The following is a 23,952-nucleotide window of genomic DNA, read 5'->3' as shown; positions in this document are numbered from 1 at the left end:
TGAACAGGTTTCTTTACTGCAGAATTCTCAGCACTTAATGTACTAATGTATATCTTGTGATGCTTCAGAGGGGAATATATAAAGTTACGTTTATTTAACTATGGGCTCTTTTAATACAGAGGACTCTGGGACTTTTGTGCCACACTTTAAGGAATGCAGGTTTAACCCAAGAAAATATTTAATGTAATGTCTGCATTGAGCACAAGCTAATAACTTGGCAAGAATAAGAATTAATACATCTGATTTGGGGGTGCCTGGGTGGCTCAGTGGGTTAAGCCTCTGCCTTTGGCTCAGGTCATGATCTCAAGGTCCTGGGATCGAGCCCCGCATCGGGCTCTCTGCTCAGCAGTAGCCTGCTTCCCGCTCTCTCTCTGCCTGCCTCTCTGCCTGCCTGTGATCACTGTCTGTCAAATAAATAAATCTTTATGAAAAAAAAAAATACATCTGATTTGTTCTGTAGTTAAACTATATCAAATACTGTAGCTTAACAGGATATAATTAAGATCTATGTTTTGAATCGAACTAGTAAAATATGATCCTGTTCCAAGGATCTATGATTCCTTCTGTTTTAATATTGTTGATTTTAAAAAAGTGTTAGTAAGATAAACTCTACTTCCTTTATGTTATAGTCATAACACAGCACTTCCGAACTTTATTGTAGAGCCCTTCAAAAAATTAGCTAAGCAATTAAAGTAACATACAAAACTATTTTGATTATAGCAGTAAATTAAGCTATTTATAGTAGTTTACATACAAGCAGTTTACATAAGCCAACTACTATACTAATTACATCTAAAAGCTATAAACCAAAATTAAATTCATGAGAAATTAGATTTATTTAAATGTAAGTCAAGGTATGAGACAAGTAAACCATCCTCTCTATCCAATATACTTATTTTAAAACTCCTAGAGCTAAGTCTGTTTTTTTTTTTTTACATTGTATAGATTATATTATGTACTATATATTACACTTATTTAGGCTGTAAAAGTAAATGGCTCTTTAGTATAAGATAAATGAAAATGTAAGAACATAATGGTCCTTTGTTACTATAGTGAAAATAAGTCTAAGATAGTTATATCAAATTCAAGATTGCTTTTTTAAAGTCCTTATAATATACACCCCTGGAAACATTTTAGGCCTATTTATATGACTGGCTTTCAAAACACACATATATATATTTTTATTCTTCAAATGTTTATTTACAATATCTCTAGAGACTGTAAATTTTTAATTTCTCAAGAGGTATAAACAATATTCAAAAAGATTTCTGAGAGACACCTGGGTGGCTCAGTCAGTCAAGACTGAGTCTTGATTTTTACCTCAGGTTATAATCTCAAGGTTCCAAGACTGAGCCTGGCACTGGGCTCCAGGGTGGGATCTGCTGGGCCTGGAGGCTGCTTAAAATTCTCTCTTCCCCTTTGCCTCTTTCCCCCTCCTCCTATAGTCACACCTGCACTCTCATGTGCTCTCTTTCTCTCTCTCAAAAACAAAAATAAACACAAAAACAAAAAACAACACAAAGAAAAACCACAAAAAACAAAAAAAAAATTTCTGGACCTTCTCTTCGGAATTCCATTCTATATCAAGGTCATAAACCATATGGTGGAGGACAAAACTGCTCCACAGAAAAAGATATTCTAGTAAAAGTTGTCCTAACTCACAGTGACGGAATATCACTGTGAATATTTTGCACTGTGCTCAATTAAACAAGGACACCTGTATTTTGTAATGTTTCTCTAAATCCCCTATAAACTAGTTAAGGTAAATTAGAAGACTAATGAAAGATAATCTGGTCAGAAAACAACTACAATTTATTAAATCAGAAATTTAACAAACCAGAATTTAAATAACAACTTGAAACCCAAAAAACCAAACCAAACAAACAAACAAACAAAATCTATGGGATACTTAGAAAAAAGTATATTAAAAAATACTATTGGGGCACCTGGGTGGCACCATCGGTTGAGCATCCAACTCTTGGTTTCAGCTTAGGCTGTGATCTCAGGGCTGTGAGATCGAGCCCCACGTCAGGCTCTGCACTCAGCACAGAGTCTGCTTGGGAGTCTCCCTCCCTCTGTCCCTACTGCTCTTGTTCTCTCTCTAAAATAAATAAATCTTTTTTTTTTTTTTAAGTTTTTTTTTAAATGTTGTTATCCTACTTACTAGATGATATTATGTAAGTTACATGTTTCTGGGCTTCTATTTTCTCACCATTAATTAGTTAATTAATTAATTACTTTTTCTCATATCTACAGAAGAGAAAAATACCACCTACCTCACAAGATGCTATGAGGCTCAAATAAGACAGTGGACATGAAAGCACTGTAAATTTTAAAGCTTTATACAAACATGATGAAATAATAATAGAAACAATGATGACTAATCTCTATCACCCAGCAAGGAAACCAGCTTATTATCACAAGAGTAAAAGCATCAGGCTTTGGTATTTTCTGCTTTCAAACAAGGGGTTCAAATATCACAAAAGTAAGGCTATCCATTTTAGTGAGTGAGTTAGCTTCTCGTTAAGTACAGTTAATTTTGTTATGCACCATTTTAAACCTACTTTCCTCATTTTTAAAAAGTTAAGGGGATCTCAGGAAAAATGGCAAAACAAAATAAAGTTGGTTACTTTAATTATTGGGAAAAGAAATATTAATGTTAAAAATAAACGGAACTTGAAACAGACCATCAGAAAAAGTTAAGACAATATATTGGTGAGTTCTATGAATTATGAATTAATACAAGAAATGTCATTAACCAGACATTATCGTGCTTGCATTATTTTAAAGGGACAATATCAACATGTAATATTCTCTAAACTGGAATATCTACCAATTCTTGCTGAATACATGTAAAATGTATACGTATACATACGGATGTATACATATTCAAATATTTCATATAAACCGCCTCAAAAGTTTTCTCCAAGAAGGACACAAAAAGTAATTTGTATAGACTGTCCTGCTAGAGAAAAAGCTTGAACATTGTTAAAAAATGTACTAGAGTATTTTCTGTGATCTGGACAATATACAGACTTAGTAACCATGGAAAAAATAAATAGCAATACAAGATTATCAAATATTTCCCTTTAATTAGGGAATTCTTATACAGTGAAACAAATCTCTACATTTTTTACCAGCCAGAAGAAACATCACTTGACAGTGTCCTTTTATATTACCAGAAATTATGCCTAAAAGCATCATGCATAAATGCAATCTTTTACCTTCAACATCATCTGAAAAGGTAGACAAAAATAAATAAAAAGTAGGTGATGAAGAAAATAGTTTCTATGTAGTAGTATTCACAACAAAATAAATAAGAACTTAAAAATGTCAAATAAGCCATATAATCTCTTAGAAGAAAAGGCTCATTCATTTTATTCAAAATCTGAGATAGCTTAAAAGAGATACAGCAAGCATATACTATATATTCAGGATTATGAGATTTATCATTAAATTAATGGACTGTAAATATCCCCAAGGTAAAAAACTCTAAAATAGATTTCATAATATCAGCTAAGAATTACCTTTTGAAGAAGCAATAGAGAAAAAGTATTAATAATAGAAATGAAGGGCATATTTCTCAATATTTAGATTTTTTTTAAAAATTGTTCCTTCAGAATAAATAAATTTTCAGAACAAAGTTGTAAGTTCCTATTTTAATCTTCCCTGGAAAAAGTGATCCTACTATTGTTTCCCCAAGAACTGTTTATCTTGTTTTATCCAAAGAATCTTTCTTTGGATGCTGAATTAAAAATAAAGAGCCCAAACACATAGAGACAAACAAAAAATTGGACTCTAACTATATTATAAAATTATAATGAAGAAAAAGCACATAAATAAAAATATTGCTGCTAAAGAGTCTTTAAAACACAAAAGAAAAACAGCTATATTTCTAATATTAAACAAAAAAAAGAAAAATATCTTTTATTGTAATGTGTTCTAACAAGTGTGTTGCACCTGGTTTTCTCATCTGAGAAATAACTAGAAAATAAATGTCTTTTTCTTCAGAGTGCACTCTTGTGTGCATTGTATTTATGTGTTGTTCAGTGAGTAACAGCATCTTATCCTATGGGTACCAAATCATGTTTACTAAAGATTTTTTTCAGGGTGCGTGGGTGACTCAGTCAGTTTAGCTTCTGCCTTCCACTCGGGTCATGATGCTGGGGTCCTGGGGATCGAGCCCCATGTCGGGCGACCTGCTCAGCAGGAAGTCTGCTTCTCCCTTTCTCTGTGACCCTTCTCCCCACTTGTGCTTGCTCTATCTCTCACATAAATAAATAAAATCTTTAAAAAAAATTTTTTTCTGACCTCTGAGAAATAAACTTAAGTTGCTAGCTATCACAGAGAAAGAAAAATTTAAGAAAAACGGTATTTAAGTCCAAGAAATTGTGACCATTCGACATGACCCAGTTTCAAATGTTCCTATTACTGGTATTCTGTGAAGTTAGGACCTATATATATTTCCACTCTATTTTTATCATAATAAAGTATACACAAACTTATAATTATCTATATTTCCTTATAATTTGTCTACTTAGAATTTTGAAAGATCTTATAATCTAAATTAAACTTCTAAAATGCACAAATACGCCCACCTTTTCTGGCTGTCTAGAATAACGAAACACCCACCATGTCCTTCAACAGGCAATCTGGTGTGAAGAATGCATTCTTCAACGGCACTGTCAAATGTTACTCAATGAGTATGTTTTTATAATATATAGAAAGAAATATATAGAGATTTCTAGCTAAGTACTTCACATAGTGACAATAAAGGTGACAGACCACCTTATTTTATATATGCAAGTAATGTGAAACCAAACAAGGAAAATTCACACCAAAGTGTGTGAATTTTGAACTTACTTGTATCATTTCACATCAGATTAATGTAAAAAAACTTCCTAAATTTAATAAGTTGTTGCTCTTTATAAGTTAACAAAAGTCCTACGTTAAAAATTTATTAAGACAAACCCCTTCTAATTTCATATTGTTCACCAGATAATAACATATAAATAAAAGTTTTTTAATAGGTAAAAATGATTCATTTAATATGAAATTACTAATATTCATACTACCTAACTAAAATCAAATACAAAAAGAGAACAAAATATTTTATAGAGGCGCCTGGGTGGCTCAGTTAAGCTTCTGCCTCTAGTTCAGGTCATGATCCCAGGATCCTGGGATCGAGCCCCACTTTAGGGCTCCCTGCTCAGTGGGAGTCTGCTTCTCCCACTCCCTCTGCCTGCTCATGCTCCCTCTGCCACTCTCCCACTCATATAAATAAAATCTAAAAAAGGAGTACCTGGGTGGTTTTATAAAAAAGGGTGCCTGGGTGGTTCAGTCAATTAAGTGTTTTTTTTTTAAAGTAGGCTTGATGCCCAGCGTGGAGCCTCATGTAGGGCTTGAACTCATGACCCTGAGATCAAGACCTGAGCTGAGATCAAGAGTTGGATGATTAACTGAGCCGCCTAGGTGCTCTGTTAAGTATCCAACTCAAAGAGAGAAAGAGAGAAAGAATGAGAGAAAGAGAGAAAGAAAGAAAGAAAGAAAGAAAGAGGTGGAATTTATTAAAAAGAACACTCTAATTCTACCTCCAAATAACATACAAAGCAATCATTTTAAATACATTTTTCTGGAACTAAGCTTATGTCTTTCCTTACTACTTAAAAAAGAAAAATACCCTTATAAATAAATTTATAAAATAAATTCAATTTTAAAACCAGCAAAACTGGCACAACTCCAGGATATACAGCATATGCTATTTTATGTACAGAAACACCATAGAAGAAAAAAAAAAAGAAAACATAATAAAGAAACTTACCTACTTCTTCTTCTTCATCATTAGATATTATATTGTACAGTGTGTCCAAAGCATAACCTATTATTTCAGAATCCGAACTGGAAAAAAGAAATTATTACACTTACATGTTGCTACAGTGTAGATGGTTACAATCACTTTTAGATAGTTGTTATTTAGCAAGACTGTATAAAACGTTAACCTAAAATCTATGCTAAGAAAATAACAGAGTGCAAGCTTAAAGAACATATAAAGGTTATTTATAATAGTGGAAAATTAGAAGCAACCTAAATGTGTAATATTTTAAAAGTACAGTAGCAATGAAAAACAGTATTTTTTGAAAATATTTTATTTATTTATTTGACAGAGATCACAAGTAGGCAGAGAGGCAGGCAGAGAGAGAAAGGGAAGCAGGCTCCTGGCTGAGCAGAGAGCCCGATGCGGGGCTTGATCCCAGGATCCTGGGATCATGACCTGAGCCGAAGGCAGAGGCTTTAACCCACTGAGCCACCCAGGCACCCCTGAAAAACAGTATTTTTTTTTTTTTTAAAAGATTTTATTTATTTGTCAGAGAGAGGGAGAGAGAGCAAGCACAGGCACAGAATGGCAGGCAGAGGCAGAGGGAGAAGCAGGCTCCCTGCCGAGCAAGGAGCCCGATGTGGGACTCGATCCCAGGACGCTAGGATCATGACCTGAGCCGAAGGCAGCTGCTCAACCAACTGAGCCACCAGGCGTCCCGAAAAACAGTATTTTTAAAGAAAGTTTAATGACACAGTAATTAAAACACCCTTGATATAATGTCAGCAGAAAAATTAAATAAAACAATTAATATACAGGGGCGCCTGTATATTAATTAATAAATTAAATAAATATTTAATTTATATAAACAAAATGTATATAAATAAATTATTAATAAATTAATATACAGGGCCATCTGCCTCTCTGCCTACTTGTGATCTCTGTCTGTCAAATAAGTAAATAAAATCTTAAAAAAAAAAGAGGGGCGCCTGAGTGGCTCAGTGGGCTAAAGCCTCTGCCTTTGGCTCAGGTAGTGATCCCAGGGTCCTGGGATCGAGCCCCACATCGGGCTCTCTGCTCAGCGGGGAGCCTGCTTCCTCCTCTATCTCTGCCTGCCTCTCTGCCTACTTGTGATCTCTCTCTCTCTCTCTCTCTGTCAAATAAATAAATAAATAAAATCTTAAAAAAAAAAAAGTAATATATAGAATGACCCCATTTAGCAAAAAATACATATATATTCCTGTGTATGACTATATATTTTAAAAACAACTTATAAATAAATTGTAAAGTAAATTCAACTTTAAAACCAGCAAAGTTAGTATAACCCAGGTAATTTTATTGGTATGTGTTTATGTTTATATACATGTTTTTATTTTTGTTTTTTAGATTTTATTTATTTGACACAGAGAGAGAGAGAAATCACAAGTAGGCAGAGAGGCAGACGGAGGGGCGGGGGGGGGGCAGGCTCCCTGCTGATCAGAGAGCCCAATACGGGACTCCATCGTAAGACCCTGAGATCATGACCTGAGCCAAAGGCTGAAGCTTAACCCACTGAGCCACCCAGGTGCGCTATATACATGTTTTGTCATAGGAATCTTTAACCGTGTTATCCCTGATGGGACTACTAGAATTTGTTTTTCGGCTCTAGACTTTATTTTCTAAAAACACAAACAGAACAAAAAACTTATGGTAAAGATAATACTATTTATAAAATCAGGGAGTATGAGACTGTAGCTGTTGATAGACAAATTTTGTTTTTGGGTTTTTTTGGTTTTTTTTTAGATTTTATTTTTTTGAGAGAGAAAGAGGGAGCGAGAGAGAGAGCACAAGTGAGGAGAGGGGCAGAGGAAGAAACAGGCTTTCTGCCAAGCAGGGAGCCCGATGCAGGGCTTGATCTCAGGACCCTGAGATCATGACCTGAAGTGAAGGCAGACGCTTAACCCACTGAGCCACCCAGGCATCCCTACATATTCCTGAGATAAAGGTTAAGAAACAGATTTTTAAAAACATTTGCCACACATTTACCACCACGCTTGGCAGAAGGGTGCACCAGGGGCCAGTGAATGTGTGAAATCCTAACTGCACCATGTAGGGGCTGCTTTGGTGTTTTATTGTGCCTCTTAGACAACAAAGCTAAGCATCTAAGAGTCTTCTTGCATTTCATTCCTTTTCTTGTGCTAAATTAAATTCCCTTTCCGTTTGCCTCTAATTGCTGTTTCCCAAGTGTTCAAAGTGATTTGACCTCATGCACTGCGAGGAAAGGTCTGTGTTCTGCAGCCGTCTCCTTCCACGGCTCCTCTTCATTCATGTTTTTGTTTGTTTGTTTGTTTGCTTTGTTGTTGCTGTTTTAAGTAGACTCTATGCCCAACCTTGGGCTCGAACTCACAACCCTGGAGACCAAGAGACGTATGCTCTATGGACTGAGCCAGCCAGGCGCCCCTTGTCATTACTGTTTTACGCTTCTTCTCGAGGCCTTTGCAGCTAACACTCTCGGAATGCATCCACTGAATCCCCTTCGTCCTTGGCCACATCCCAGAAAACTCTGTTCCCTTTCCTGACAAGGCTTGAAATCCTCCATCTGTCGGTGGGTCTGCTTCTTTTACCGTCATATTGAAGAGAGACTGCTCATTTTCCTAAGTCCTACACTCAGAGCCTGAAAGTTGTCTAATTTCTCACTCTTTCCAAACCATGACACCTGATAGTAATTTTAATAATTGAGATAATTTGTATGCCATAAAGTTCACCCTTTCAAAGTGTTCACCTCCATAGGTTTAGTATATCCACAGAGCTGTGCAACCATCACCACTATCTGAAACCAGAACATTTTCTTTTTGCCTTTTTTAAAGCTTTTTTTTTTTTTTTTTTAAAGATTTTACTGATTTATTTGTCAGAGAGAAAGAGCGAGTGAGCATAAGCAGGAAGAGCTGCAGGCAGAGGAAGAAGCAGGCTCCCCGCTGAGCAGGCCACCCAATGCGGGACCTGATCCCAGGACCCCGGGATCACAACCTGACCTGAAGGCAGACGCTTAACTCACTCAGCCACTGAGGCATCCCTAAAGCTTTTATTTGTAAGAAATCTCTACGCCCAGTATGGGGCTTGAACTCATAACCCTGAGATCAAGAGCTGCACGCTCCACTGACTGAGCCAGCCAGGTGCCCCAAAACTTAGAACATTTCAATCACATCCTAAGAAATCCTGCATCCTTTAGCCATCATTCCTATCCTCCTCCCCCCAGTGCCTGGCAAACACGAATCCACTTTCTGTGTCTATAGATTTGGGGGTTTTGTTTTTTTTTTTAAGAGGGAGGGGGAGGGATGGATGGAAACAGAAAAGAGAGAGAATTTTAAGAGGCTCTACGCCCAGCACAAGCCCAGCTTGTTCTAATCACTGCACGTACATCAAACCGTTGAAGCCTCAGAACAATCCAACAAGACAGGTGCTATGGTCACCCCCATTTTATTTTATTTTATTCCTTAGAGGGGGGGGGCATGAGCAGCTGGAGGGTAGGAAGGGGCAGAGGGAGAGGCAGAGAGAGAATCCTAGCAGATTCCAATGGCTATTGTGGCTCTTACGAACAACGCTGCTATGAATTTTCACGTACTAGCTTTTGTGTCGGGCCATGTGGCAACCCCATGTTTGACTTTCTGAGGAACTGCCACACTTCCACAGAAGCTGCACCATTTTCTGTTCCCCCCAGCCGTGCTTGAAGGTCCAGTCTCTCCTCAGCAACATTGGCTATCATACTTCTCTGTCCCCCCGGAAGAGCCATCCTAATGAGTTCAAGCTGGTGTCTCGTTTTGGTTTTGATTAGTGTTTCCTTAATGACTATTTTGAGCATCTTTGAATGTGTTTATCAACCATTTGTATACCTTTTTGGGAGAAATTTGTATTCACACCCTTTGCCTGTCCCCCCCGCCCAAGATTTCCTTTATTTATTTATTTGAGAGCGAGAGCGAGAGAGAGACAGCTAGAGAGAGAGAGAGACAGCTAGAGAGAGAGCGAGACAGCTAGAGAGAGAGAGAGACAGCTGGAGAGAGAGTGAGACAGCTAGAGAGAGAGAGAGACAGCTAGAGAGAGAGAGAGACAGCTAGAGAGAGAGCGAGACAGCTAGAGAGAGAGAGAGACAGCTAGAGAGAGAGAGACAGCTAGAGAGAGAGAGAGACAGCTGGAGAGAGAGAGAGACAGCTGGAGAGAGAGAGAGACAGCTAGAGAGAGAGAGACAGCTAGAGAGAGAGAGAGACAGCTAGAGAGAGAGAGAGAGACAGCTAGAGAGAGAGAGAGACAGCTAGAGAGAGAGAGACAGCTGGAGAGAGAGCGAGACAGCTAGAGAGAGAGCGAGACAGCTGGAGAGAGAGAGAGACAGCTAGAGAGAGAGAGAGACAGCTGGAGAGAGAGCGAGACAGCTAGAGAGAGAGCGAGACAGCTGGAGAGAGAGAGAGAGACAGCTAGAGAGAGAGAGAGACAGCTGGAGAGAGAGAGAGACAGCTAGAGAGAGAGAGACAGCTAGAGAGAGAGAGAGAGACAGCTGGAGAGAGAGCGAGACAGCTGGAGAGAGCATGAACGGGAAAGAGAGGGAGAGGCCGGTTCCCTGCAAGCTGGGAGCCTGACTCAGGGCCTAAACCCAGGACCCCAGGATCACGACCTGAGCCAAAGGCAGACACTCAGACACGCAGGCGCCCCAACTACCTGTCTCTATTAGGGTTACTTATCTTTTTACTGTTGAATTGTGTATGTATTCTTGATGTAAGTCCCTTATCAGACATATGATTTGCATATACTTTCTCGCATCCTTTCGGTTGTTTTTTTACTTTCTTGATAGGGTCCTTTGAAGCATAAAAGTTTTTAATTTTAACAAAGTCCAGTTTATCTGTTTTGTCTGTTCTTGCTTATGCTTTTAGTGTCATATGTAGGTAACCACTGCCTAAGCCAAGGTTTTGACAATTTACGCCTGCAGTTCTTCTAAGGGTTTTAGCTTTAGCTCTTACATTTAGGTCTTTGATCCCTTTTGAGCTAATTTTTGTGTATGGTGTGAAGTGAATATTTAGTTGTCCCCGCACCATTTGTTGAAGAAATTGTTCTTTCTCCATTGTGGTCTTTAACACCTTGACAAAAATCAGTTTAAATTAATGTTGGGTTTTATCTCTAGCTTTTTTATTTTGTTGATCTATATGTCTATCCTTAATGCCACTGCCACAAAGTCTTGTTTACTATCATTTTGTGGCAAGTATTAAAATCAGGAAATATTGGGATGCCTGGGTGGCTCAGTTGGTTAAGCAGCTGACTTTGGCTTGGGTCATGATCCCAGCGTCCTGGGATCGAGTCCCACATCGGGCTCCTTGCTCCGCAGGGAGCCTGCTTCTCCCTCTGACTCTGCCTGCCACTCTGTCTGCCTGTGCTCGCTCTTGCTCTCTCTCTCTCTCTGACAAATAAATAAAATCTTAAAAAAAAAAATCAGGAATATGAGCCCTTCAACTTTGTTCTTTTTTAAGGTAGTTGGGATCTACTGTGGATCCTGTGCATTCCCATACAAATTTTATGATCATCTTGTTAATTTCTACAGTAGGGCCAACTAGGATTTCTATAGTGATTATGTGAATCTGTAAATCAAGTTGGGGTGCATTACCATCTTAAAAATATATTCCTTCTTTCTGTCCATGAAGGACACAGAACGTATTTTCATTTATTTGAATCTCAGATAATTTCTTTCAATAATGTGTTGTGGTTTCCAGTGTACACTTCTTACGCTTTTTTCATAAAATTTATTCCGAAGTATTTTAATCTTTTTTATGTTACTTAAATGGAATTGTTTTCTTAATTCTGTTTACTGATTGTTCATTGCTAGTATACAGAAATATAATTTAAAAATTTTTTTAATTTAATTTTTTAATAAATCTTATTTATTTATTTGAGAGAGAGAGAGAGTGAGAGAGAGCATGAGAGGGGATAAAGTCAGAGGGAGAAGCAGACTCCCCAAGGAGCTGGAAGCCTGATGTGGGACTCAATCACGGGACTCCGGGATCATGACCTGAGCCGAAGGCAGTTGCTTTACCAAATGAGTCACCCAGGTACCCTAGAAATATAATTTTTTTATATTGAGCTTATATCCTTCAACTTTGCTGTATTTATTCATTCTGATAGCTTTTTGGTGGATTCCTAAGGATTTTCTATATACAAGATCATAGCGTCTATGAATATGTGTAATTTTACTTCAGTATACCTTTTATTTCCTTTCCTTGCCCAACTGCTTTAGCTAGAGCTTCCATTTCAGTGTTGGACAGAGGTGATTAAAGGGAACATCATGATCTTGTTCCTGATCTTACGTGGAAAGCGCTCAGTTTTTCACCATTGCATCTGATGTTCTGGGATTTTCATAGATTCTCTTTATTATTTTGAGGAAATTTCTCTCTATTCCCAGTTCCTTAATACTCTCTTAAAAGATGCTCCTCAGGGGTGCCTGGGTGACTCAATCGCTAAGCATCCACCTTTGGCTCAGGTCATGATCCCAGGGTCCTGGGATCAAGCCCTGCACTGGGTGCCCCGTCTGACAGGAAGCCTGCTTCTCCCTCTCCCACTTCCCCAGCTTGTGTTCTCTCTCTTGCTGTGTCTCTCTCAAGTGAACAAATAAAAATCTTAAAAAAAAAAAAAATGCTCTTCAAAATTTCTAAAAAACAAAATGATAAATAATATTTTTATAAATAAAAATTTTTAAAGCCTACTTTACTTGAGATTTTTTTTTTTAAGATTTTACTTATTTATTTTTGAGAGAGAGAGAGAGCGAGCGAGCATGAGAGGGGAGATGGTCAGAGGGAGAAGCAGACTCCCCGTGAAGCTGGGAGCCTAATGCGGGAGTTGACCTGAGCTAAAGGCAGTGGCTTAACCAACTGAGCCACCCGGGTGCCCTCCCTTGAGATTTACATCTGGTTGTGATCCACTTTGCCTATCATCTTATTTCATTTACCACTCCTAATCACTTCTCCATATTCACTGAATCTTTGAGTTCTGTATCTTACTCTTGTTTTCCACTCTAAATGCCATCATCATCCATCAATGCTTTCAAAATCTGTCTATTGGGGCGCCTGGGTGGCTCAGTTGGTTAAGCGTCTACCTTTGGCTCAGGTCATGATCCTGGGGTCCTGGGATCAAGTCCCTCATCGGGCTCTCGGCTCAATGGAGAACCTGCTTCTCCCTCTCTCAAATAAATAAGTAAACTCTTAAAAAAAGAGAGAGAGAGAGAGAAAGAGAATACCTAAGATCTACACATCCATTTTCAGCTATGCACTTAAAATGACAATAAAGTTCACTTTATATAACAGGTAGCATTCTATTTTCCATACTGAGATGTTAGTGATTTCATTAGTAACTTTGAAAGACTCAGTGAGAAAAAGGTATACATGGAGTAAAAAAGAAAAATTATAGATTATATGTATGTATAATCATCACACTAAAGTTTTTTTGATCTAGGATCCATTTTCTCTAACCTGGACTATTATTTAAAGCACAAAACTAACTTTAGTTTACCGTAATCGTTTTCAACTGATGCTATAACAAATTACCACAAACTCAGTGGCTTAAACAATACAAATATATTATCTTAAAGTTCTAGATGTCAGAATCCGAAATGGGTCTCCTGCACCAAAATCAAGGTTTCAGCAGGACCACCTTCCTGTCTACAGGCTCTAAGGGAAAATCTGCTTCTGTGCCTTCTGCAGGTCTCTAGAGACCCCCTTCCTCCATCTTCGAAGCCAGCAACGACAGGTCCAGATCTTCCATATCACCTCATTCTGACCTCCTGTTGTGCATTCCTGTTCCACTTTTAAGAAACCTTGGGATTACACTGGACCCACCGGGATAACACAGGATAATCTCTCCATCTCAGAGTCCTTAATCGCATCTGCAAAGTCCCTTTTACCCTCCAGGGTAGCATTCATAGGTTGTGGTAATAAGGATGTTAAACATCCTTGGGGGGCTATTATTCTGCCTGTGGTAGGCAGATGTCATGAAACATAATTTTAACACATTTATTCAAATGCATTAGAATGAGCTGGCTTTGAAGAGGTAGCCAATGTGGGGTGTACTGTCTGAGAAGAGGAAAGGTCCTAACTGGTGCAAACAAGCAATTGGGCATTGCTGAAATATAACTGAAACACAGGCTCTAAGGTTGGACAGGCAATACCAAGACCTTTAAAAAGCTTACATGCATAGCTTTGTTTAAGAACTTGGGACTTCAGGGGTGCCTGGGTGGCTGAGTTGTTTGGGCATCTGTCTTGGGCTCACATCATGACCTCAGGGTTCAATCCCAGGATCTTGGGATCAAGCCCTGAGTCGAGTCGGGCTCCCTGCTCAGCGGGGAGTCTGCTTCTCCCTCTCCCCCTCCCCCTGCTGCATTCTCTCTTTCAAATAAATGAATAAAATCTTTATACAAACACAAAAACTTGCACTTCACATTGCACTGAGCTGCTGATATTCATTAAATAAAAAAAGGTTTATACATCAGACTTACAGTGCATAGACTGGAGGGACAAAAAGATCAGAGGCAAAGAAGACAGTTTGGAGATAGTCGTGGTTTTAAGCTATGTTCAAAAACTCTTTGATACAGATCCCTTCAAGGGATGGAACCAAATTCTCCTCCTCTTAGGTATATGCTGTATTTATAAGCTTGCTTCTAACAAACAGAATGTGATAGGCTTGATGGTGTGTGACTTGTGAGACTAAGCCCTAAAAGGCCTTGTGGCTTTCTCTTTGTCTCTAGGAGAAGCCAGTTACCGCAACATAAGGATGCTCAAGCAGCCTTACAGAGAGAGCAACATGGTGAGGTAATGAAGCCTCCTGCCATTAGCAAAGTAATCGAGCCATCTTGGAATCAGATCTTTTCAACTGAGCCTTCAGATGACTGCAGTCCTGGCTAAAATCTTGACTGCAACTTGGAGAGACCCTGAGCCAGAACCACCTAGCTAAGTCACTGCTGAATTTCTGATCCACAGAAAGTGTGAGATAATAAATACTGATCACTGTGAGCCACTAAGTTCTGAGGTAACTTGTTATACAGCAAAAAGTAATAATAATAATAATAATAATAACAATAAAGATAACTAATATAGCAGCTCTGAAAATCATTTCAATGACTAATACTGAGCCAGAACTAAAGATAAACCAAGGAAATTGGGAGAACTTCATGAATTCCAGCGGGGTTTTGGTCTAGATAAGCATAATGGGTTAAGGAGAGGGCCAAGTTCAGCAAGAATCCTATAGTTTCTTGCTGAAATGGAAAGGCACTATCAACTAGGTTGGACTTGGGTCAAAAGGCAGTTGAAGGAGATGGTGGAGGAGGCAGCTGGGAGCGGGAAAACAAGATTACAAATTAACTCTTGAACATTCTGAATTGGAGATATCAGCGAGAGATCTTGATATGGTAGAAGTGTTCACTATGCAGTTAAAGGTTGTAATACATATTCACTTAGCAGTAAGATTTTTGAAAGCTATCGACGCACTGTTGTTCATTAAAACCAAAGGTGCAGGGCCTTTGGGTGGCACAGTCGGTGAAGTGCCTGACTCTTGGTTTTCACTCAGGTGGTGATCTCGGGATCCTGGGATCAAGCCCCACATCGGGCTCTCTGCTCAGCAGGAGTCTGTTTCTCCCTCTCTCTCTGCCTGCCTCTCTGCCTACTTATGATCTCTCTGTCAAATATATAAAATCTTAAAAAAAAAAAAAAAAACAATCACTCTCCTCCCTCTGCCCTTCCCTCCCCCATGAGCACTCACTCTCTCTGTAAAATAAATACATCTTAAAAAAAAAAAATAAGATGCAGATAAAATCTCTTAAAAGGGAAACTGAAAGAGAAAAAAATAGGCTGAGTGACCTTTTTTTAAGAACATGCTCAGCTCTAACACTTAGTCCAGTTTATTTCTCCAAAAAAGCAAGTCTGGAAACTGATATACAATAATATATATATTATACTATAGAATAGCATATTATATCTAAGTGAATATCAAAACATCCAACTGCCCAAATCAAACCCCAAATCTTCACCTTTTAATGAGAAGTCACTTCATTTCATTTTTATATAATGGAAAGATTTCAAACCCTGAGATTATGCCTGTCTTAATGCTTACTAGAACAGTGGTTTGCACCTTGTGTCCAATATTTATTGAAATACGATTATTAAGTTTAATAATCTTAATTTTTAAAGTTAATCATTTCTAGAATAGTGACTCTAAAACAAATTAATTAAAATTGCAAGAAAAATTAGGGAGAAAAATCATTAAAAAGAAACTTACCGATCTGTTTGTAATACATGGATAAGATGTTCCATAGCTTGTATACCCACTTCCAAGCGGTATTTCTACATAAAAGAAAAATGATATTAAAGTAACTAATGTCAAGGGAACCAAGGGCAAAAATGAACTATTGGGATTTCATCAAGATCAAAAGCTTTTGCAGAGCAAAGGAAACAGTTAACAAAATCAAAAGACAACTGACAGAATGGGAGAAGATATTTGCAAACGACGTATCAGATAAAGGACTAGTGTCCAAAATCTATAAAGAACTTAGCAAACTCAACACCCAAAGAACAAATAATCCAATCAAGAAATGGGCAGAGGACATGAACAGACATTTCTGCAAAGAAGACATCCAGATGGCCAACAGACACATGAAAAAGTGCTCCATATCACTCGGCATCAGGGAAATACAAATCAAAACCACAATGAGATATCACCTCACACCAGTCAGAATGGCTAAAATCAACAAGTCAGGAAATGACAGATGCTGGCGAGGATGCGGAGAAAGGGGAACCCTCCTACACTGTTGGTGGGAATGCAAGCTGGTGCAACCACTCCAGAAAACAGCATGGAGGTTCCTCAAAATGTTGAAAATAGAACTGCCCTATAACCCAGCAATTGCACTACTGGGTATTTACCCTAAAGATACAAACATAGTGATCCAAAGGGGAACGTGCACCCGAATGTTTATAGCAGCAATGTCCACAATAGCCAAACTATGGAAAGAACCCAGATGTCCATCAACAGATGAATGGATAAAGAAGATGTGGTATATATACACAATGGAATACTATGCAGCCATCAAAAGAAATGAAACCTTGCCATTTGCAACAACATGGATGGAACTAGAGCGTATCATGCTTAGCGAAATAAGTCAAGCAGAGAAAGACAACTATCATATGATCTCCCTGATATGAGGAAGTGGTGATGCAACATGGCGGCTTAAGTGGGTAGAAGAAGACTCAATGAAACAAGATGGGATCGGGAGGGAGACAAACCATAAGTGACTCTTAATCTCACAAAACAAACTGAGGGTTGCTGGGGGGAGGGGGGTTGGGAGAAGGGGGGTGGGTTTATGGACATTGGGGAGGGTATGTGCTTTGGTGAGTGCTGTGAAGTGTGTAAACCTGGCGATTCACAGACCTGTACCCCTGGGGATAAAAATATATGTTTATAAAAAATAAAAAATTTAAAAATAAATAAATAAATAAAGTAACTAATGTCCAACTTAGTAAACTTAGTAAGTGATACAGCATTACTGACCTTAGATAATGATTTGAGAGCACGCACAGCATTTCTTCGATCATCTAGTAAAGTAGATGAAGCCACTCTGTCACAAAGCTTTTGAATCTGTCATGGGAAAATGAAACAGCATTAACAGAATCCACAAAACAAAACAGAAACATGAAGTTCTCCCCGAAACTTATACCATCTAATTTTGGGGAAAAAAAAAAATCAATAAATGGGATGTCATGGAAATGGTCTAAATAACTATTCAGGTGGTTTTATAAGCTTATTACTGAGAAATAAGATTTTTCACACTCTTGACAATGAGAAGTGGTGGAAGAAAAGTCAGTCACATAAATTGAGGAATTAAGAGAAATTATTAGTAGAATAAGAGCGTTCTAAACATGCTGTTTACAACTGTTTGAGCCAAGAGGGGAGCAAGGTTATGGTAGAAGATGTGAAGTTATTTGAAAAGAAATTTTTAAAAAAGATTTTATTTATTTGACAGAAAGACAGCAAGAGAGGGAACACAAGCAAGGGGAGTGGGAGAGGGAGAAGCAGGCTTCCCGCTGAGCAGGGAACCCCATGTGGGGCTCGAACCTAGGACCCTGAGATCATGACCTGAACTGAAGGCAGACACTTAATGACTGAACCATCAGGCGCCCCTGAAAAATTTTTTTTTAAATACTTGTTTACATTAAAACTTCACCCTAATATTTCCACTAAGTATTTGAACAAGAAAAGCCAAACTGATATGTCAAAAATTTTAAGTGTCCCTCAAGATTTATAAAGATTAAATATTTCTATTAGAAAAGCTTTTAACAAATTTGTAGGAATTAAAGTTCAAGCTAAATTTTATTTTATTTTATTTTTTTTTAAAGATTTTATTTATTTATTTGACAGAGAGAAATCACAAGTAGATGGAGAGGCAGGCAGAGAGAGAGAGAGAGGGAAGCAGACTCCCTGCTGAGCAGAGAGCCCGATGCGGGACTCGATCCCAGGACCCTGAGATCATGACCTGAGCCGAAGGCAGCGGCTTAACCCACTGAGCCACCCAGGCGCCCCACAAGCTGAATTTTAAAATAAACCTTTGGGCATTATTTATAATAGAAAAAAAACTAGAAACAACTGTTCCTCAAAAGAAGAAAAACTAAGTAAACTGTCATACATTCTTTGGTAGAACACTATGCAACTACTCAAAACAATTAACTGTACTGATATGAAAATACTATATAATAAAGAGTTGGGAAAAAAAGAAGAGCAAGTTATAAAACAACTAGATGTAAATTATGAACCCACTGAAGCAAAAGTACCAAACTATATACGTAAAATTGCATTAGAAAAAATATGGAGGGGCGCCTAGGTGGCTCAGTTGATTAAGCCTCCAACTCTTCTTCTTTCTTTTTTTTTAAGATTTTATTTGTTTATTTGACAGAGAGAAAGATCACAAGTAGGCACAGAGGCAGGCAGAGAGAGGGGGAAGAAGGTTCCCTGCCAAGCAGAGAGCCCAATGCAGGGCTCGATCTCAGGACTCTGAGATCATGACCTAAGCCGAAGGCAGAGGCTTAACCCACTGAGCCACTCAGGCGCCCAAGTCTCCAACTCTTGATATCATCTCAGGTCATGATCTCAGGTCATGAGATGGACCCCTGCATCTGACTCCATGCTAACCGTGGAGCCCGTTTAAGATTCTCTCTCAGGATGCCTGGGTGGCTCAGTTGGTTAAGCATCTGTTTTCGGATCCAGTTGTGATCTCGGGATTGAGGACTGAGTCCTAAGTGGGGCTCCTTGCTCAGCACAGAGCCTGCTTCTCTCTCTGCCTGCTGCTCTCCCTGCTTGTGCTCTCTCTCAAATAAATAAATAAAAATTTTAATAAATAAAATCTTTCTTTTTTAAAGATTTTATTTATTTGAGAGAGAAAGCATGAACACAAACAGGGAGAGAGGCACATAGAGGGAGAGAAAGAAGCCTGATGCAGGGCTCCATCCCAGGACCCTAGGATCATGAACCAAGCCTAGGATCATGTACCGAGCCGAAGGCAGATGTTTAACCAACTGAGCCACCCAGGTACCTCTGAATAAATAAAATCTTTAAAAAAAAAAAAAAATTATCTCTCTCTGCCCTCCCCCCTCCACACCCTGGGGCCACCCCCTCAACTTGCTCAAAAAAATATAAATTAAAAAAAAATTTGTAACAGACTTAAGAATTAACTGCATGTCTTAAGATTAAAAAAAAAAAAGAGTGAAAAGATAAGCCACAGACTGGATGAATATATTTGTTTGTTTGTCTTTTAAAGATTTTATTTATTTATTTGAGAGAGAGGGAAAGCAAGAGAGCAAAAGCATGCAGGGGTTCTGGCGGGGGGGGGGGGGCAAAGGGAGAAGCAGATTCTCTGCCCAGCAGGGAGCCAGATGTGGGGACTCAATCCAAGGACTCTGGGATCATGGCCTCAGCCAAAGGAAGACGCTTAACTGACTGAGTGACACAGGAGCCCTGGATTAAAATATTTGAAAACATCTGATAAAGAATAGTTTTTAAAATCATGATACTCAGATCCTTTAAAGCTCAACAGTTACTATTTTAAGTTATTATTCACTCTTTAAGGACAGTTTCTTACTAAGAGTCTAAAAATAATACTTTGGCCTATTACTCACACTTCTGCACCCTATGTATCTGAATTATGTTTAAATACACATAGTGTGTGCCAAATTATGTTCTGCAGACTTCTAGTGTCCCAGAAGATATTAATAGATTTCTAATGATCATAGAAACAGCAGGAAACACAAGGTCATATAAAATTAAATAGGTTTCTGCACTGCAGGATTTCTAAGTCTTTACTATGCTGATTTGCATTTCTTCATACAGCAGATATAGTATGATAACCAAGCCTAGCCTTGCTTTTTGATTTTATTCATCTAACTGCTCACATTTAGAAATTATTCCTACCTTAAACTGCATTTACTTTCATAATAATTACACTGACTTTCCTAAGTGTAAACAACACAACTTTCTCTTTATTAAACAACTGGTTGATTTTTTTTCTACCAAAAACTTTTTTTTTTTTTTTTTTTACCATTAGAAAAACTGCATAATTATCCCTTGAAAACATGAAGCGTATTCCTCTCCATTTAAGGAATATCTTAGGCCAAAAACAGTTTTCCTAAGTATGACTGTAATTTCCTTTGCTTGGGTCTTATACAGCTTTCATTAGTTTTTTCTAGGTAGTTTATAACTGAGAGTATGGATAGGAAATCGTATATAGGCATTTTCTGCTTTTTCCTAGCCCCAAACCGCAAGCACTGGTTCTAGATGTGGGATTTTCGTCTCTCATGGAACACTGAGTCCCAGGACCACGCAGAGCTTGAACTTCAGCCACAGCCTCAGTCTCGTCTCTGTTCGTGTATACAACGATCTGTGTCAAAATAGGATCTTCCATGTCGAGAAACTCTTCAATATTTGTTGAATCTGGACACTTGAAATCTACTAGATGCTGATGGAGAAACTTAGCTTTAGAAATACTGGCCCAAGACGATGGTAATCCTGGAGTTTGGGGGTTTGCTTTTGCTTTTATTCTCAGTCCTTTCTGTGCTCTAAATACGCTAATATTTGAGCCTTGTTGATTTTTTTAAAAAGCCTTGAAATATCACAAAGATAATCTTAGTTAAGATAAACACAAGTTAAAATAGCAATGAGGTTATTTTTACCTATGACTCACTACGATTAAAATTAAATTATAGTACCAAATATAAATACTGTATGATTTCATTTCTATAAAATAAAAAAAAAGGCAAAGCTAATCTGTGCTATTAGAAGTCAAAATAGTGGTTACTCATGGAGACGGGCAGAGACTGACTAGGAGCACGAAGCTGACTTTGGGTCCTGGTAATGTTCTGGTTCTTGTTCTGGTTCTTGTTCTGGTCCTTGATCTGGTTGCTGGTTACATAGGTGTGTACAGGTTGTGAGGTTTACATACAAATTTGAAATGCATTTTTTCCTATACACTTTAAAAAATGATTTTTATTTCTTTTTCAAGATTTGATTTTGAAGCAATCTCTACACCTAGTGTGGAACTTGAACTCACAACCCTGAGAGGGAGAGTCACACGCTCTAGAGACTGAGTTAGCCAGGCGTCCCAATAAAATGATTTTTTAAACAGAACGACTGGGTCACCTGGGTGACTCAGTTGGTTGAGTGCCCAAGTCTTGATTTCCATTAAGGCTGTGCTCTCAGGTTGTGAGGTCGAGCCCTGTGGAGCCTTGAGTCAGCCCTGCACTCATTGTGGAGTCTGCTTGAGATTTTCTCTCTTCCTCTGCCTGCCTCCCACTAGCACTCTCTCTCTCTCTAAATAAAAAAATAAAATCTTGGGCGCCTGGGTGGCTCAGTAGGTTGAGCCTCTGCCTTTGACTCAGGTCATGATCTCAGGGTCCTGGGATGGAGCCCAACGTTGGACTCTCAGCCTGCTTCTCTGCCTACTTGTCATCTCTGTCTGTCAAATAAATAAATAAAATCTTTAAAAAAAGAGAGAGAGAGAGGGGCGCCTGGGTGGCTCAGTGGTTTGGGCTGCTGCCTTCGGCTCGGGTCATGATCTCAGGGTCCTGGGATCGAGCCCCGCGTCGGGCTCTCTGCTCTGCAGGAAGCCTGCTTCCCTCTTTCTCTCTCTCTCTCTCTGCCTGCCTCTCTGCCTACTTGTGATCTCTGTCTGTCAAATAAATAAATAAAATCTTTAAAAAAAAAAAAAAGAGAGAGAACAAAAAAATCTTTAAAAAAATGTAGAACAATTATTCATGATAGGTAAAGATATAGATTAACTTGCTTATATTCTATCATAGGAGAAGTATCCTTAAAAAGTGGCAATACGACAAAAACTACTACAACTTAAGATGTTCATACTCTTTTTTTAGCCAGACATTCCTACTTCTAGGAATTTACCACTTAAAAACACCCCCACAATTACGCAATGTTTTATACTAGGATGTTCTTTGTAGCGGTACTTTTAATAGCTAAAAACGAAATCCAGCTTTCATCACATAATATAGTAAGAAGTCTGAGACCTGGCACTCTGATCTCTGACTTCAAGTCTCCAGAACTGTGAGCAATAAATTTCTGCTATTTATTGGGCAAAAAAAAAAGTGTGTGTGGGGAGAATACAAAAGTTCATCCACCAATGAGAGAACAGTTAATTAACATATAGTACACACAGACTATGAGGTTCATCAAATGAATGAAGCAGATCATTTTTACTTGTATGAAAAAATGTCCAAGATACATTCAGTGAAAAAAAAAAGAAAACTTTAAGCAGTATGTTTAGCATTAGTTCATTGTGGTTTAAAATGATACCATTAATAAACAATGTGGGGGTGCCTGGGTGGCTCAGCGGTTAAAGCCTCTGCCTTTGGCTCAGGTCATGATCCCAGGGTCCTGGGATTGAGCCTCACATCGGGCTCTCTGCTCAGCAGGGAGCCTGCCTCCTCCTCCTCTCTCTCTCTGCCTGCCTCTCTGCTTATTTGTGATCTGTCAAATAAATAAAAAATCTTTAAAAAAAAAAACAATGTGAATATATATAGAAACAATTAAGACTGTAGAATATTGTCTTTTGGTAAATTGCAGAAAATGCTCATTTTTAAACATTAATTTTCATGTTTGAATTTTGAAAAACAGGTATTACCTCTATAAACATAAAAGAACAAGAATGGAGTAAAATGAAATGGTTTATGTTTTACTGGAATTTCTAGGATATTTTCATGACTGACTAAACTCATCTTTTAAAGCTACTATTTTCACTCTAATCAAAATACTATGAAATCAACTCTTGATTGATAAAAATAAACTACAATAAAAAATACCAAGTGGTTCTCTATTGATTATGAGGTACAAATTTTTTAAACTAGAATGCACAGCAAACATGTATCTGTTGTAGCCAAAAGAAGACATGGTCTGGTCACAAGTTTGCACAGGAAGAGAGTCACATAAAGTCTAATAAGGAGTTAAAGATATGTAAGTACGTGCTGAATAGAGTGAGACACAAAAGAAAATGTAGTCAACTCTACCTGAAAGTGAAACTGCTACTGAATGGTTATGTCCCCCCAAAATGCAAATTTAGAAATCCTAACCCCTCATGTGATGGTATTAGGAGATGGGGCTTTGGAAGGTGATTAGGTAACGAGGGTGGAGCCCTCATGAATGGGATTAGTGCCCTTATAAAGAAGACCCCAGAAAGTTCCCTCTCCTCTTTTGCCAAGTGAGGACACAAGGAGAAGATGGCCAGGGATGAACCAGAACACAGGCCTTCAGCAGACACAATGCCTTGATATTGGGACATCCCAGAGTCCAGAACTGTGAGAAATAAATGTTTGTTGCTTCAGCCACCCAGACTGTACCACTTTTGTTATAGCAGCCCAAACAGATTGACAGATACTGCTTAAGAATGGCATATTAAAGGGACTCCCGGTGGCTCAGTCGGGTAAGCATCTATCTTCGGCTCAGGTCATGATCCCAGGGTCCTGGGATGGAGTCCCACATCGGGCTCCTTGATCAGTGGGGAGTCTGCTTCTCCCTCTGCCTGATCTGCCGGCTGCTCCGCGTTTGTGCTCCTCTCCTCTGAGAAATAAGTAAAATCTTAACAACAAAAAAGA

The 23,952-nt window shown here is 38.4% G+C and overlaps 1 protein-coding gene across 4 annotated transcripts in view; it reads right to left on the bottom strand.

Annotated features, from left to right (window-relative positions):
- USO1 (USO1 vesicle transport factor) overlaps positions 1-23,952 on the bottom strand; it is a 94,406-nt gene that overhangs the window by 50,370 nt on the left and 20,084 nt on the right. For 2 of the 4 annotated variants that reach the window (XM_032334596.1, XM_032334598.1), the window contains exons 2-5: positions 17,357-17,443; positions 16,091-16,155; positions 5,822-5,898; positions 3,225-3,236 (exon numbers count right to left, since the gene is read on the bottom strand). In XM_032334596.1, coding sequence (XP_032190487.1) covers positions 3,225-3,236; positions 5,822-5,898; positions 16,091-16,155; positions 17,357-17,443 — 241 coding nt within the window. The remainder of the gene's footprint in view (positions 1-3,224; positions 3,237-5,821; positions 5,899-16,090; positions 16,156-17,356; positions 17,444-23,952) is intronic. The other 2 variants (XM_032334597.1, XM_032334599.1) reach the window with 1 other exon arrangement.

Source organism: Mustela erminea, chromosome 2 (genome assembly GCF_009829155.1).
Source record: "Mustela erminea isolate mMusErm1 chromosome 2, mMusErm1.Pri, whole genome shotgun sequence".
NCBI lineage: Eukaryota > Metazoa > Chordata > Mammalia > Carnivora > Mustelidae > Mustela > Mustela erminea.
The sequence above is the reverse complement of the archived record's forward strand: the minus strand, read 5'-3'. Positions and strand labels throughout refer to the sequence as shown.